The sequence below is a fragment of the Ischnura elegans genome, chromosome 7 (assembly GCF_921293095.1).
Source record: "Ischnura elegans chromosome 7, ioIscEleg1.1, whole genome shotgun sequence".
Classification (NCBI taxonomy): domain Eukaryota; kingdom Metazoa; phylum Arthropoda; class Insecta; order Odonata; family Coenagrionidae; genus Ischnura; species Ischnura elegans.
In genome coordinates, this window is record NC_060252.1 from 70,635,186 (window position 1) to 70,652,963 (window position 17,778).

Here is a 17,778-nt window from a genome sequence, read left to right on the forward strand (position 1 = left end):
CCCCCTCCACTTCACCTCTCCTTTTTTCTCTATTTCTCTCTCTCTCTCTCTCACCTGTTGCGTTTACCTTCTCCTCTACACGCGCCGCTCCACCCACCCTAACCTACTGCCTACATCCCCTCCACACTCACACTCGCGAGTTAGTTTTTCTTTTAATTCTAAACTCGTGCCTTCTCCGCGGGATTGGGTCGTGTATGGAAGAACGACGACCTGTAATCGCCCTCTACAACGTATTTCGTGTGATGAAAATAAATCTGGTATTATGTGTGGTATAACTAGGAATAAAAATAAGTATCCATTTCAAGACGTCATGCAATTAGACTGAAAACTGAACTGGTTATTATTGCTATCCCTGATGCGTAGTCAAATGAAGTACGTCCCTGCTTCTTTCATGATGTTCACCGTAATACTCAGTCATCTTGTTTATGTTGTCGCTTAACGCGAAAATATAAGAAAATTTTGTATCAGTGCCTCGGTATACTCTATGTTACCACGCGCGCCTCCTTTCATTTTTTTCACGGTGGGTGTGCTCACACCCCTCCCACACGCCTATCGAGGCGACTTTCGGGATAGCATGTAGATGTAAATGGTACGCCGCGACCCGTCCGAAGGGAAGCTGAGGTTGAGGTGGGTTGATTTAGATTTTATGGTGCGTGGACGGAGATGGTCGTTTTTCAACTCAAAATTGCAGCTCATGGTCTGTTTTCCATCATGAGAACTCATTAATGATTTAATCGAATATTTTAAACTAATTTTTTTTCAATTACATCACTCCTGAGGTCAGAGCTTAGTCGCCATCGTTATTCAGTCGGTGAAAATTCGTCCGTAGAATGTGTGGCCCTTTTTAAGAAAATGGCTCATACTGACGGTGTCATCCTGCGGAGAAATATTTACTGAAGAGAGCAATCGTGAGAGTGTACATAAAGTGTAGCCCGTTTTTGCACGCACGATGACTATCACCTCTGGCCTGTCTTACCACCGACATGCACTACGTTCTCCTTTTCATTGTTACGAAAAATACATGCACGTTAGCTTTTACAGTGAGAAATTGAGTTCATAATTGCATTTGTGCAATGATGGATTGAAAAATAGATATACCATCGTAAATACAACATTTTTTGTACATTTTAGTCTTTATTTCGCCAATTAAAAACGAAACGCTTCGTAAGTTTCTGCACTCTGTATAAGTTTCGTAAACCCACACGTAAAATTGATCCCTCTTTTTCAAGTTAACTAACTCTCCCGGTAGATTACTTGTTAAAATATTAGTTTTTTATGCGTACTTAAATTATTATTATTAGTAAATTATTCTACCAATCAAGGTAGGTTTACATGGAGTAATTAAGAAGCATTCTGGCTGCCTCCCCTTTCTTCTCGTAATCTCACCTTCAATTCACAATAACGCATTGCCCCTTTCCTCTTATCTAAAACAAATCCTGTTATTTTCCTTCCTCTTCCTCGTTTACCTAAAATTCTACCCTATTTAACTGTTTACAACATCCCCTCCCCGCTAAGTACTCGCTCCATCCATTCCGTCAGTCTCATTCGATGTACCAGAATAGGCAACAAAAATATCTAGGTAAGCGAACAACGTGGAATGATTTTCTATATGATGGAGTGTACGTTTTTCGAACGTGTGGCCTCTTCTCCGTCGTCATTAGCTCTCCCCTACCCCAATGCATCAGTGGAGACGTAGGATAGGTACCACCTCCAGCAGCACCCTCCCCCTCTCCCCGCTCCTCATCTGCTCAACATCCGGCCAAGCTCGTTTCCTTAACCTTGCCGCAGGTGCGAGAAACTCATCCTGGAAACCCGCCGATTCCTCTTTATGTATTACAAACCTCACCGTTATTCTCACCTCTATCCACACGACGCTGTATTCCTTTCTCCTTCCCCCTCCACGCCATCCCCCATCCCCCTCCGCGCCGTTCGTACACACTCACCACACCGTCCACGGCAGAATCAACTCGGCCACCACCAATGTAGATAGACCTTGGATGTTTTGACGCCACCCCGTGGATGATGACAAAACATTTAATTACTGACCATGAAACCTTTTGTTGGTACTAATTTGGAGATGTGCTCCACGATAAATGGGGAACGCACAACCCTCTAGATTTCCTAATATCTCTTAAATGTCTCGTGAGCACATTGCTGGTGTAGAATTACAAACTGATATATTTCTGCAATGAAGTTATTTAGTGGTACAAAGATCATTTTTCATCATACATGCATGATATATGTTGCATCGATGTTAACCCACACATGCAGCCTATAAAAATAGCATTTTTTTAAACCCTTGTCTCTAGATAGGTATTCATTTACCAATTTACAATACAATGAAAATTTTACAGTATAACATGGTAAAATGTATAATAAGATTACGTATAAATCTTATAAATATTCAGAATATACGTCCTCCTGAGCCTCTAGCTCGTCAAGAGGTGCTTGCATTGGCAAACATTGTTAGGAAAAGGAAAAAAAAACATTTCTTAAGCAAGTACTAAGGTTTTTTTTCTTATTGTGAAGGAACTGAAACTTTATTACATACTTGTTATCAGATAAACATGTTTACAGAAAAAAAAGTTCTCGTGTACATAAATGGAAATCGATATTATCCAGGCAAGGCAGTGTTTCTGCTTGTTAATGATCGACCAGCGAAGAATTTCTTTATGGTTCATTTGAGTAGATAGGAGAATCAGATGGTTCAATGTCTGCCTTGTAATTGTCTTGATTCGTAATTTTTGTTGTCTGGCGTGTAGCTATCCTGATTTAAAACTCCATATTCCAAGTTGGGCATTTCAGTGTGGTACAGTTACAATTCATCCCATGTAAACTTACTGTCACCACACTTTAAATAATAACAGCAATGCTTTTCAATGCATTAAGCATTAATGTTGCCCTTAAAATAAAAATTTCGTTAATGCAGAGTGAGTGTGATATTATGTATGTTGTACTAGGAATAACTATAAAAATTAGTCATTTCGAAGATTTCTTGCTGTTTGACTGAAAATTTGACTGGTCATTATTATTATCCCTTAAGTATAGTGAAATCGAGTACCTCATTAAATACTTCGTGATATTCTCCTGAATGCACAGTGGTCTTGTTTAATTATTCGCAAACTTCAAAATATGAGGCAACTACCCTTATTAGGGTGGGAGGGGCATAATGCGTCGGGATAAAAAAACTGATCTTTCGGGATGCCCATGCAATCAAATTCCAAGGCTACAGCATATTTTCCCTTCATTTTGTAGGGTTCCTGAATGATATATCATCTGGCACCATCTCAAGTAATTTGTTCCCTTGAATGTCTCGGCAGTCGCGATTACTCCCCTGCGATGCTTCTTTTTTTCCGTTATATTTTTTTCTTTCGGTCGCGCCCGCCCCTTGCGATGCTCCGCGGAGAAAAACTGGAAGGGACCGAGTGTATTCCCGTGGATTTTGCCACCATGAGTCTTGTATTTCTGCCTTCGAGGAAGGGATTCATTCCATTAGGCAGCGGAGGCGGAGTGGTGCGGACCGAATTAATGGTTTACGTGGGCGGCGCCTTCGGAAACCCTGGCGCCTCCGGCCGACGCCCTCCCCCGCCCCTCACATCTGCTCGTCTTTTTTATCCGAAGGGCGTGACCCCTTGCGTTTCGACCTCATGACGGCTGGAACGAGCGGCATTCAGGGAAGGGTGTCGCCTTGCATAATTTTTGTATCCTACCTTCAAGTAGTATAAGATGTTGCCAGTGTACAAGGGTGTCTGGATCCCTGTGATTACGCAATGAAAGAAGATGGAGGGGTTCGGGTTGGTGTGGTGGCTAGTTATTGGTTTCTCATCCCGTGGGCTCGCGTTCAAATCCCGGCTGTGGCAGACGTGTCTGTCCTCTTCCCTTATCTCCTAATTTACACTTCTCCATTCTCCTCCGTGCGTTTTCCTCGTCCAGGTTCCTGGTCCAGGTTTCCCCGCACAGCGTTATTCTCCTTGCCGGACTATTCCATGAGTAGCTACATATTATGCGCAAATGGCGCAACTTGATGATGACCACAAGAATTAAGTATGCGATGGACTTCCTTTTTGTGTGTTTGTTAATTTGTTGCGCTAAGTTGAATAAAAGGGAGGAGACTTTATTGTAAAATGAATAGGGAAGTCCGCGAAGGGAGGGCAGAGTAGCAGAATACTTCTTAACTACTCCATGAAAACCTGCCTTAATCGGTGGAATACATTAATAATGAATATTCGAATTAGGCTCATCTAAGTCCGGGTCTGAAAAGGAATGGAGAAGGTGCATTGGATCGAGAGGAAAAGGAACGACGAAGTCTTAAACATTGTGGGCGTGGAGAGGAAGCTTTCAGATGAGAAATGGAGGAGATGGTGTGGATGGAAAGAGTACGCTATGCGGGCAGGGTGTATTGAGAACCGTGATTAAGGGTAGATTGTCAGGTGAGCGGGGGAGAGACGCTAGAGAATAGGATTTAGAGATGGTATGAAAAATAGTTGGCCTTTATATGAATTAAATAGGGAGGTGTAATTTGGGAATGGGACAGGTAATTCGTAAAATTCGCCATGTGAGCACCTTCCTTTTTTGGTGAAATACGTTAATATCAATAATAATTGTGAATTATACTGGGAAATTTAACGTGGTTGGGCGGCAATCGTGGTGATCCGTAAAATAATGCTATATGTAAACCTGCCTCAATTTGTAGAATACGTTCAATAAATAAGTAATGGCTTCCTATGATCGTGTGCGATCTGCGATGGTTGAATACCGGTGGAGGTATTTGTGCGAGGCGGTAAATAGGCACTTGCTTGGCTCACGGGTTAATCTCATCCCGTTTCTCTGCCACCGAAAAAGCCGCAATGCGAATGACCTCAGCGGCAGAGGTGACGCATCTGTTGAAAATATAGCGATGCCATGGCGATCGTCGCGGTGGGTCATAGCGACTGACTGACTGCTCCTCAGCTTCGTGTGTTTGCGCCCTGCCTGACGTTCTCGTGTTCTCTCCTCTGCTTGCGGTTGCTGAACCTCGATCTCCCCCCCTCCACTCTCCTGTTGCATTCCAACCACGCTCTCCGTCCATTTCTGTCCCCTCGCGAAAGCTCACGCGTTCATGGTGCCCGACCCCAACGTGTCTCTTGCGGATCCTCGCGAAATTCTTCCAGGAGGAGCGTAATTATCATGAGCGGTCAGCACTCTTGAGACTTATTTGACTTGGGCCTCTTGGTTAATCGGAAAATTTTAATTTTTAATATTTTTATTTCTTTTCTCGTGAGCATCCTACACCACGCTTTCGATGTGTATGAATTATACAGTCTTCGTTTGCCGCTCTTTTCGTTCGCCTTTAATTCGAAAATTGTCTACATCAGGGAATTATGTCTCATAACCTGGCCGATTTAGTGGTTCTGCTTTAGGTGTTTTACGTGTTCAGGTAGAATACCAATCAGTAAAAAGCGGAGAGACTTACCTATAACATTTTGCGAATCACCCCGACTGACCTCCATTCCCTAATTGGACTTCTCTTCTCCCTGTAAGACATATTCTCTTTCATTCCATCTATACCAATAAAGTCGATTTATAATAATAATTATTATTATTATAAAGATTACTCTCTTTCTCCCCCTTCCCTGTTTGCCTTAAATTCTTCCCTGTACCATGTTTCATCCCATACCAGCTTGGTATTCGCGCCATCGAAACCCATTATACCCTCCTTTGAAGTTGTTGTTATTCTTCCTATCAATCCAATTGTCTTTCCGTTAGGAGCGTTAATATTCATGAATTCACATGCTAAAATATTATCTGTTAAGACACCTACTGAGCCACTTCCAGGACTGTCTCGGCGGAAAGATATGCTCGCTCGTGTAGCTTTCTTTAAGATTCACTATTTAATAGGATAGTTCTGAATCCTTAAGATTCGCAATAGGTGTGTATTTTATCAGTCTTTGATGAAGTTCTTCGTTTCTGCACCGAGTAAAAGGAGATCGCTCTATGCATGCTTTCTCGTGAAGTTGGATTCAACGGCCGAGCTGCTATTCCGCCTCCGTCCCGTTTGTCAGTTTCATTCAGCGCTTTCCCTTGGATTTGGATTAGTTCGTGGTCGACTTTCCACATTAGTCCAGAATAGCTGCTCGTGTGCAGAGTAATTATTTGTCCTCATCTCCCATACAAGGATTTCATTTGCTTTTCAACACGTTTTCCCTCTTGCATCAACGCGTATTAATGCTTGCGGATCTCCTACAGTAGCACGCATACGCAAATAGGTTAGATATGCATCACGAGATTCGTCTCGTCCGATGAAGACGATTTACATTAAATATTTCGACGTTTACGTGGAATAAACTAGTCTATCCACTATTCTTTTTGTGAGGAGCATTAATGTTCATAAATTTACTATATTTCCAGGTCGGTCAGAAACGATCATTTAAGAGAGATATTTTGACGAATGTATAGCTATGTGAATTGGATTTTCCCCGTAAACTTGTGTAATATTCATTGGTAATGAGCGTGTAATGAAATTTTGCACACGATGTCGTTCGAAAATCCAACTTTCGCTCCGATATATTTTTTAAATATGATCCCGCATTCTTTCCCAATATGCCACCTCTCTTCGAGCTGAATTCCTTCGGCTGGCCGCGAACGCGCTGCTAAATTCTGTGGTATTGGACTATATTGGTGCGTCTTGAAAAGGGATGTGACTCAGTCGAGGGGAAGAGGTCCTCTTTTTTCCGTGTGAACAAAATAAAACAGCCCTAAACATCATTCCCCTTCACATCCCCTTTCTTAATTTCCCAGAATCCTCGCCGGCCACCCCCCCCCCCCCTCTTCACTTCGACTTCCCCGCCCGTGATCATTTACGCGCGCTAAACAAAATATTTGTGCATCTTACGTGTTTCCCGTCGTCGGGCGCTTGCAAAACGCTTATAATTAGCCCCCGACAGTGACTCCCTTTTCCCCTGAAAAATTCTCCCCTTCCTCTCACACTTTGTATCCTTCGCCGCTTCCATCCCGGTTCCACAAGTGTTTCTTCCTTCACTTGCTCTCCGTGATATTTTCACCCTGGTCTTGCGGAAATAATCGATTTTTTGTATTTTCAGGTGAAAATGAGATTACTCTTTTAAAGTATCTAAAATTTTGGTTTTTAGGGGCACAAGAAAGAGATTTTGCCATTTAATTATTATGAAGTTTTCAATACTGACACGTGAAATTTATTTTAACGCGAAAATTACGAATTGTTTTATGATTGAAACAATAATTGATATCGGAATAACACCCCAGTTTTTAAATCTTGGCCGACTGGGACACAATCGTTTATTAACTTTTAGATTAACTTCAAAACGTCTCTTTAAAAATTGTTGGATGTTACTATTAGTAGTACCACCATTCAAGTCATCCATCGTTACGCATATTTTCAAAGATTGATGGCCCCGGAGGATGAATTTTTCCAGTAAGGAATTTTTACATTTGTGAAAACTTGCTTTAAGTTTTTTTCGTTTGCAATGGTTATCAATCATTTTTCCCGATGATTTTTATCCCCAATTCTTGCTTATTTCTTTCTTGATTTACCTTTGAGAATTTACCTCGGAGATACAAAGCCCAATATTTTTCCTTTGAAATTCCACTCGCTGGCGACGAATAACCGATCCGGATTTCCGTTAACTATCAAATTCAATTTTTTTACTGGTCATGTTTATGATTTGTATTTTATGTATTTTACATGTTCATCTCTCTTCGTAAGTAAAGTGGGTTTGTGCGTTCTATTTTTCGCTCTGAGGGGGTTCGGGATCGCGGTTTTTTTCCACTTCTGCGTTTCGGATTGCTCGGAGTAACGGAGCAGTCTATTTGGACCCTTCCCCTCCACATTTCACGGGTCGTGATGCACTCGTTCCTCGTGGACGATGAGGAAGAGCCACTCCCTGTTTGGAGCACATTTAGCTCTCTCTCTCTCTCTCACTCTGCGAAGGAATCGCCTCCGCGTGTACACAACGGAGGAATCAGCACACTCGAATAGATGAGCGAGGAGCCTCCACGTGACGGATATCCATCCCCCAAAGCGAACGTGGGCGCTTTTCCTTGTTTTGCGGAGGAGGTAATGTGGTAAAGAAATTGGGAGTCCACTATCAGAACCTGAGAAAAATCACTTCGCCAAACCATCAAAAAATCCATATAAATAATATCTGAGAAGTAGATAACATAATATGCATACCGATAGCATCGAAGTTATTTCTAAAGTAACCAAGGAAGTATATCTATTTAATTTTTTGAAAAATATGTCCTGGCTTCTCCTCAAAGGCGTCTTACAAGCGCCGACCTCAGTTTTCCTAAGCATATTTCTCGATGGGTGAGTTGTCATCTTGTGTTCTTTTTGCCCCAATTAGGTAAAAGAAATCGTTGGTATTTATCTTACGTACCATTATGGCTACTATGCATTGGATTGCTATTTTTCATAGGTTCGGTACACGAAGAGTAATTAATTATGTATATCTATAATTTTGAATCGAGACTAGCATCCGAACAAGTTGATTACATTATAGACTGCGAACATTATTTTTTGGCTTTACTATGAAGTAATTAAATTTATTTTTATCATTATTATTATTATTATTTATATTATTTCCTACGTATCTGTTTCACCCTTATTTATTAATTAAAACAATACAAATGCCATCTGTCGATAAATATTCCTCATCAAGTAGGAAACTCTTGCGCAACCTTTGTATTTCTTCCTAATGATGGATCTTGAAAGTAGGTCGCTGCTGGTCCTCATCTAGGTCTTGCATTGCTACCTCTTTGAATGGGTCGTCTTCACCTCACTAACTGGAATGCACTGGTGACATTTGCCGCAGTGGAAGAATTTTAGATATTCACTTGGGAGGGAAGATTCTTCTTGTCATGTTATTATTTAATATTCCTCAGGGAAACCTTCCGCTCATCAGATGATCGCTGTCAAATTGAATGTGTATGATAATTTTTCGCGAATCATTTGTGCCTGAGAAGGGAATGCAATCTGGCTTTTCTTGTATTCTTACGCTTATTTTTCAATCCAAAATATGGATTCCTAAGTTCTTGGAACGAACTCCACTCTTCATGCGTAGAATTTATGTAAAAAAAACTATTTAGGGTGTCTTAAGCGATTATTTGAAGCATACGTTAATTTTTGTATCCGAAAATGTAGTCTTGGAGTAAGTTAGTCGCGTGTATGGAATGCCCGAGTATATGAGAATGAAGAGTATTTTACTTTGTATTTTAAGTCGTTCTGCGTGCTTATCTTAGGAAATAACCAAATTTGAAAAGTGAAAATCATCGTATACTCCTCCTGTGCTTTATTTGCCCAGAACGGATTTCCTTTGAAGGTTTTTTTCCAGAATCTATCTCGAGATGGCTTCTTGTAACGATACTTCCGCAGATTTCATTTCACGCCCTAGCTTGGCAACAGACAGCTCTTCCACGCACATCATTTTCATCAGTGTGAACGCAGTGGTCTTCATTTGTTGCGAGGTCTTTTCTCCAGATCTCCCAGCTTCATTCCGGTAGAATCTGAGGAGTGCATCTGCATCCAGAGTTATTCAAAACCTCCCGCGTCGTATTCCAGAAACTTACTTTCGCGTTCGCCGTCACGTTTTTCATTCTAGAGGCCTTAAACCGCTCTTCCATTTTTTTTATCAAGCGCACTTTTATCATTGCAATAGCTTTTCTGGAGACTTACTTTTCCTTCCTCTTATCTCATTCCATGAATCTTGGTTGAGTGAATTGCTTTCCTAATTTTTTTTAAGAAATAAAGACGTGGACGACGAGAAACCGAGCTGGATTTCGGTGAACTCTCAAATTCAATTTTTACCGCTGATGTTTATAATTTAAAAAAAATGTATTTTACGTGTACTTTTCTCTCCCTAAGCAAATACTCACATTTATGAAGGAATTCTAAAAACTTAAGTTTCACTTTCATAGTATTTATATTGGTGTGTAGGTCCCGCATCCATTGTACGAATTTTTTTGAATGAAAGTTGATCTAAAGGTAATATTATTGAAGAAAGTTTTTTAATTCATCAGTTGCAAATCCTTGGTTCGACTCGTTAGAAATCATTAATAGATCTCCATTGACCGCAAGCAATGTGCTTGGAGAAAAGGTGGAGGCGGTGAGCGGTTGGTCTTGTTTGCCAGCTGAGGGACTCAGAACAACGTCCTGCCATCTGTGGGGGAAGCGGCGAACGACTTGTTCACCCGGGTGGGATGTTAGGCATATTTGAACCGCTTGCTCTCCGTTGTTAGTCATTATTTGCTCTTCATTACTTCTTAACCTTGGCGTTGGTGGCGTAGTTTTCGCATTAATTTTCATGCGTGTGTTTTGTAGCATATGACATAATATTGTTCCATGAAGCTGATATTTGCGATCAAATTGGTATTTCCGAAGGTTCATGCGCTTTAAACTTATGTGCAGTTTCAGAGTTTGGTATCAAGATATTTGTCATGACAAATGGATTGGTTATACGGTTATTTAAATTGTATGCTCATTGCTAATGTTCGATGCGCCTCAACGAAAAGAGCTTTTTACGGAAATGTCGCCGCAATTCAATTCAATCTCACCGCATATGCATCACGCGGTTTCACTGTAGGGAAATCTCTTGTTATTTGTTGTGATAGTACACTATTTTTAGAATCTACTATCATTCTATGGACAAAAATTTGTCAATGGATACCCGGAGTGGAGCAGATAGCTATTGAAGTATGTTTTCTCCTGCATGCTTGTATTGCATCGGTAACGCATCGTAATAGCAAAGAACTCCGCCGAGGCGCCACTATACGATCCCTTCCGACGCTTCCAACTCTTTTTCCGCTCTCGCCTTCGCCTTGTTTCAGCACCGACACCACCTAGCGGCTCCTCCAAGAAATGATTCTTGCGCGCCAAGAATTGGAAGACCGCGATTTACGATTGTCGCGGCGAAAACTTCCACCGTATTCGACAATATAGCTTTACCTTCTATGGATTTTCATTGGAAAAAATAAATTCCAGTTATCGTAAAATTCCTAGTTATCCATCGCGTATACATTTCTCAGCACTTATCATCATTGATTTTTCGATATGTATTTTGATACCCGTTGAAGGTCAGTCAGATAGTACATTAAATTTCCGTTCATCTTTGGCAGTTAAAGAAGCTCAATTTGTTATAATTTGCGTTACTAGTCTCGTAAATTAGTTTGGGATACAATTCAACCATTAAAAAACGTACTTAGAAAACTAAATTAGGAGTGGAAATTTTCGCGGAAATTAATTTTTGCCCAATGTTTATGATATCAATTCAATCATATCATTCAATCAATTCAAGGGCAGATTGGAAAGCAATGGACTCAATTTTAAATGATAATTATTTGCAAGGTTGCGATTTAAAATTACATTTCGATGTTTTGAAATGAAGTTATGCTATTGAAGAAGGATATTTCAAATTTCCACTAATCAAAATTTGTTTTTATTTCGAAATTTGGGATTTCATCTTGCTGTTGTTGGATTAATTTTCATGACCCTCTGCAATATGTGATGATACCGCTCTCGTGCTGTATTTCATAAACTCCCCAGAGAAGTGGGCCATTTCCGTGCAACCCTGGGTGCTAGGAATTTTTCGCGCGCAGGGCATTGATCGCACGAGGCTGATGCAGGGGAACGGCGGGCGACTCCCACTTCAGAGTGTGGAACGCCTTGTTTTACGTCAATTTCGCCCGCTGCCCCTCCCCCAACCATCCTAAAATCTTCTCCTTCTGTCCGAGCAGATGAATTCATCTTCCTCCAAACTCCGTCGTCTGCAGTGGAGGCGCTGACGGCCATCCTAATATTGGAACACAATAACTGCCGGTGGGCGTATCTAATTTTCTCTAGTATGACAAAATGTTTTTTATTTAATAATTAGATATTATTGTAGAAGTAGTATGATTTTGGGCTTAGATTCATCACAGTAAGTTCTTACCGCACATTTTATAATTTATTAGAATCAGGGAAATCTGTTTCGGAAAACGCTGATAACCACGAACAGTAAGTTATATATTTAAGCTTAATTGCAGGACTCTAATTCCGAATATTACAGTAGAAATGTATTCTTAAGCTAAAGAAAATACCGCCGTTGCCTGTTAATATTATTCAAGGAGAGCAGTTCCGTTGTTGTTACTGGTCTAATTATTTCAAGACTATTCTCTGAAAATAATTTAGCGTTTGTGGTGAAATTGGTGAAACATGTAGCTTAGACAATTAATTATTTTAAGGGGTAAAATACCGTGTAAGGTGGTTTGAGTAGGGGAAAATATTTAAGAGAAAATGCTAATAATTACATGCCATTACTGTCTTCCAAGTACTCGTCTAATCCATACCATCTGCCTCCTATGTATCTCAATTACAAACTGTCTCTCCTCACCCACCATTTTAGCACTTACTGATTTCTCCTCTTTTCTATCATCTTCACCTTCTCCATTCTTCTCCACAAGGAATCGGTAAGAAGAGAAATTTGGGGAAATAGTCCAATTGTGTAAATACGGTCGAACATTGTGATCTCCTTTTCGCTCCCATTATCCCTCATGCGATCGTGGATAGAAGGAAGATGTGTGGTGCGTGGACTCATCCCTGCGAAAGAGTCCGCTGCTCTTCCCTTCCTGCTCCTCCGCACGCCAACGCCCTTTGAGCACAGTCCGTCGAGTCGCATTCCTTGTCCGTGATCGGAATTCATAATTCGCGCCCGTGCAGCCCTGCGTGAAAACGGATGACATCGGGAAGGGGTATGCAGGCGTTGCCTTCTCGGTTGGCGGCTAGCTGTAGCCACTGCAGTGTCTTACTCCCTAGAATATGCGCAGAGGATATTTCAACTTTCGCTTCGGGCTACTTATCCTGTCTCGGCTGCATCAACGGTTTATTTACAGTTCAAAAAGAGCATCTCTAGTTCAGCCTTGTCAGAGTTTATGACCTCTTGAAATTATAGACGTTACCCCCCCTGGCGCTGTGATAAAAATAATTATTTAAGGTATTCTGCTGGTTAAAGTGGGTTTACGTGGAAGACAACACTGCCATTATACTCGTCAGCCCCGCTGGTCTCATTGTCTTCCCTGTATTCCTTTCTCTTGTTCAGTGTAAACTTCTATACTCTTCATACCATCCATTCACCTCCAACATTTTCCTTCTATCACGGCTTTGAACGTTAAAAAAAACATTCGTAAGTGGATTCGACCATTGGATGATAGTTGAAGCATGCAGCTTAGAATGTTAAGTTGTCGTATTCATGATCCATATCGAATTGAATGTAGTTATCATGCTGTGCATAATATGCCATTATGAAATCGAAAGTTTTCGCCGAAAATCTATAATAAAATAGTTTACTCCTTTGAATAGTATAACATCATCGCCATTCCTATCGTAAATAGAAATTATGATAGCGTAATGTCTTATTTGTGTAGTTTTTAGTTAGTAAGTGTAATAGAAGGAATCCGTCTTTATTAAACATGAATTGCTATTTGAAATTTATCCTTTGTTTGGGTTAAGGACAGCACATTGTGATACAGAATGCAATGTTTAAAACCTCAAGTTTTGAAAATGCATGAATATATATGTTCAACGATATACTGCAATGAAATTGCCTTACTCACGGGTACACGTACTCCGTTTCTCTTCCGTACAGGTGTCGGCCGGCCAACACCTTCAGATGACTGGAGACCTCAAATCTGGGGGCACCGTTGTGTCTCAGCAGGCCATGTTCTTCCAGCAGCAGCAACAACAACAGCAGCAACAACAGCAGCACGGCGGACCTCACCCAGGGGCCCACCCTGGCCCCCACTCGGGTCCTCATCCGGGCCCTCATCAAGGACCTCACCAAGGGCCCCACGTGGGCCCACACCAAGGCCCGCACCAGGGCCCTCCGCACTCTGGGCCCCACCAGGGACCCCACCAAGGACCCCACCAAGTACCTCACCAAGGCCCCCACCCCGGGCCCCATCAAAGTCCCCACCAAGGTCCCCACCAGAGCCCGCACCAAGCCCCTCACCAAAGTCCCCATCACGCCCCACACCAGAGTCCGCACCCGCACCACTCTCCTCAGCACCAACAGTCGGGAGGTGGTGCCGGCAGCGCGGGGACCCCCCATTCCAACCCGTCCCCCGTGTCCGCCGCAACTCCCGACGGGGGTAACGGCCCTGTCGGAGGGGCCGGGCCCGTGGGTGGAGGCCCTGGAAGCGGCGGTGTGGGCTATTCCGTCTCGCAATCGCAGACCATCAACTTCACTCAGCAGAGCCTGAGGAGAGGACCCGGTGGTCAAGGTGGCAGGCAGCAGCAGGCGGCCATGGAGGCGGCAGCAGCGGCGGCACAGGCGGCCGCGGCAGCCGCAGCGGCGGCGGCAGCGGCCAACCCCGTCGGAGGACCCCAGGGCCCCGGAAGCGGCGGCGTCCCCGGCGGGCCCGGGCTCCCCCAGTCGCCGGGAGCCGTGGGACCCCGTCCGATCGTCATGGACAACATCCAGGCCCACAAACTGATGCAGCAGCAGATGCTGAGGGCGCAGGTGATGCAGCAACACCAGCAGCAGCAAGCACAGCACCAGCAGGCCCAGCAGCAACAGGCGGCGGCGCAGCAGCAACAAGCCCAGCACCAACAGGTGCAGCACCAGCAAGCGGCCGCTCAGCAGCACCAGCACCACCCGCACCACAACCACCACCACCATCACCACCACCACCTCAACCACCACCACCACCAAATGAACCACCAGCAACAGCAGCAGCCGCAGCAGATGGGAGGCATGGGCCCCAGGCCACCGCCACCCGAGTACAAGCAGAGCCAAATGATGCAGCAGCAGATGCTGGGCCTCATGGGGCAGCAGGGACAGGGAACGGGGCCGGGCCCAGGCGGGGTGGTAGGGCCCCCGTCCCAGGGGGCCCAGGCTGGCGGGGGTCCTCCCCAGCAGCAACAGCAGCCGAGGTTCCAGATCAGGCCGCAGATGCGGATGATCCATGCGGGGGCAGGCGGCGGTGGCGGCGGCGCTGGCGGAGGCGCGGGTCCCCCCATGCAGCAGATGCCCCCTTCTGGGCCCATGATGAGGCCCGCTCAACAGCAGCAGGCTGCCATGATGGCTGGAGGGATGGGCGGTCCCGGCTACGTCCCATCGCCACAGCAACAGCAACAACAGCAGCAGCAACAACAACAGCAGCTTCTGGTCTCCGGAGGTGGTGGCATCGGAGGGCGGCTGGCGGCCTACTCTAACCCAAGGCACCAGAGGCCTCCGAACGTGAGCGTGGTGCCGGACGGAGGTATAGCGGGCGGTCGCACGGTCCCCGGTGGCCCCTCAGAGTGGAGGCAAATCCTCATGACGCAGCAGCAGCAACAGCAGCAAGGGGCCGTTTTCGGAGGTCCCCAAATGGGCGGACCTCAGTTTAGGCCCGCGTTCCCTCACCAAGGTAAGAAAAGTCAGTATTTGTGCATTTTGTATTATTACGAACCCTGAAGTACACGACTCTATATCTAGCAATAATCAGATGTTTCACAGTCGATATATCGGAAGCGTAAATGTAAAAAAATTCAATTTAATGAGGTCTGGGATTATGGAATTTGCTCGGAAATACCTCATTACCGCTATCGTCTTGGCTGGTTTTCCTTTTTCACATATAAATTTATTTTATTTGCCCATTCTCCCAGTTTGATTTTAATACCCGCCGGCGAATCAAGTATGATCGATAACATTTTAAATGTAGTTCTTAATTATTTGCATTTGCGCTTTTATTTCTCCTCATGGATATAATATTTCCTTCGGTAACATAATTACAAACCTTTCACAATTTCACATATTGTTTGATATCTACATCTACATAATACCCCGCAAGCCGCCTAAAAGGCGTGTGGGCATGTTTTGAGCTAGATGTAACTCTATGATTTCGAGCCTTCTATATTTTGGTATAGATATTTTGTTCTCGTTAGAATTGTCGGACTCATGCTTAGTAAGTCTCGTATATTGAAGGCACTAGATAGCTTCATTATTCTAAAGAATTTATCGCGGTGAAATCTTTTGTTCTTAATTTTAAGAAATCAAGTTTTAAACTATCTGTTAAGAAATAAGCACAACAATTTCATTCATTTAGTTGCACAAGATTCCATGAATATTTTCTTTCTGTGTTCTTAGATTTTCCTCATAATAATACAAGATACAATAATGACATCGATGTGTCTCTTACAATGGCTAAATAATTTTTTAACTTGAGCTTTGTTGGATTCTAGGGATGTGCGAGTACTCGGAAATCCGAGTCGAGTAGTTGGTACTCGATTCGAGTGCTTCGAGTAGTATTACGAATGCCGAGTCGAGTAGTTTTGGTTACAGAGCTGTCGAGGCCAGTTAGTTCAGAAATAAGTCGTTCTAATGCCTTGGCTTAGGAGTTTCAGTTTTTTATATGTGTTAGTCAACCACAATAGTAATCAACGTGGGCGCCGAATACTTTTTCGTCAGCCGCGGATGCGGACTGTCTTCCGACCCGGCGGCGTATTAATATCGAATATTACATGATTTATTTACGGATATAATCTTTAATACAATCGTCAAAATGCCTTTACTGTGGACTCTTAAGAGCAGTTTGTGGATGCAAACATTAATGAAATTGATTACATATTACTAGCGGTAGATTCATTTCAATGGTGCTTATGGAACTGTTTAAGACACATTTATTTTCATTCATCTCCTTATTATGGCTTAGTTACCATCTACGTTCCTCATTATCTTTTCCCTTTTAGATCAAGCTATGCATTCCGAATAGTAAAATCATAAGAGCAATGGAAAAGTGAGAGTATGTTGGAGTATGCATCACTGTATTGCTTAGTTCAGGAATTGCAGGACTCGACACGATACACAACTCGACTCGAGATTAAAAAGCACTACTCGCACGTCTCAATTGGATTCATTATTCAAAACGTGCTTGTATCATTCCTTGTGCTTATTTCGCATAATGTTTTTGTCACAATTTGTGTCAACACAAATTTAATTCCTCTATCAACTAACCTTTTCAGGCTCGTTCGGCATGCCTGGGGCGCAGGGCAACATGCAGATGGCAGCGCAAATGCACCAGCATCACATGGTGAGAACGACGGGTCCTCAGGGCAGTCAAATGCAGATGCTTTCACAGCAGCAGCAAATGGCTATGCAGCAAACAGTCGTACCGGGTGGCATGGGAGGTGGCAACCAGGTGAGTAGAGAGCGATTATGGGAGAGAATATCCCCATTATTCACGATTTATTCATAATTCATGTGTGAATCGAAAGAAATGCATCTATGTACTTCTATCTATCGGGATACTTCGGGAGGTCTTATGAATGATTTCAGGCGGTTCTAGGTGGGAAGGGTTGGTGAAAAGCCGCGAAACACCATGTTCCGATGTACTATTGAATCACTTTCATTTTTGTCGTGGATATTAAATATGATGTTTCTATTTAGCAACCTTGAATGAAAGCATTTTATTTGATACACTTTTCTTCTGAATCACAATGTAGTGACAACATGGCAATTCCGGGCAGGGGATCCAATCTGTAATTGAAAGAGGTGGAAATTTAGTTATCTCTGTTTTGTTTGGGAGCTTATTTCCGTATTTTCGCTCGTCATTTGTCATACATGGTGTGGAATATTGGGGATAGTAGGATGTGGGCTTACATAATTTTTTTATTAGAGGGACTGATTCCAGCTATCGATGAATTGAAAGATTTGCATGCAGTCCAGTGGAGTACTCATTTGGGTTATGGATGTTAATCTTTAAACCCAAAAATACACATTTGATCCTGTGATTTATCGTATTTGCTGTCACAAA

At 43.1% G+C, this 17,778-nt stretch overlaps 1 protein-coding gene across 2 annotated transcripts in view; it reads left to right on the plus strand.

Moving 5' to 3' along the window:
* LOC124162118 (neurogenic protein mastermind-like) overlaps positions 1-17,778 on the plus strand; it is a 592,489-nt gene that overhangs the window by 563,582 nt on the left and 11,129 nt on the right. For both annotated transcript variants that reach the window (XM_046538524.1, XM_046538525.1), the window contains exons 3-4: positions 13,632-15,393; positions 16,988-17,163. In XM_046538524.1, the coding sequence (XP_046394480.1) occupies positions 13,632-15,393; positions 16,988-17,163 (1,938 nt within the window). The remainder of the gene's footprint in view (positions 1-13,631; positions 15,394-16,987; positions 17,164-17,778) is intronic.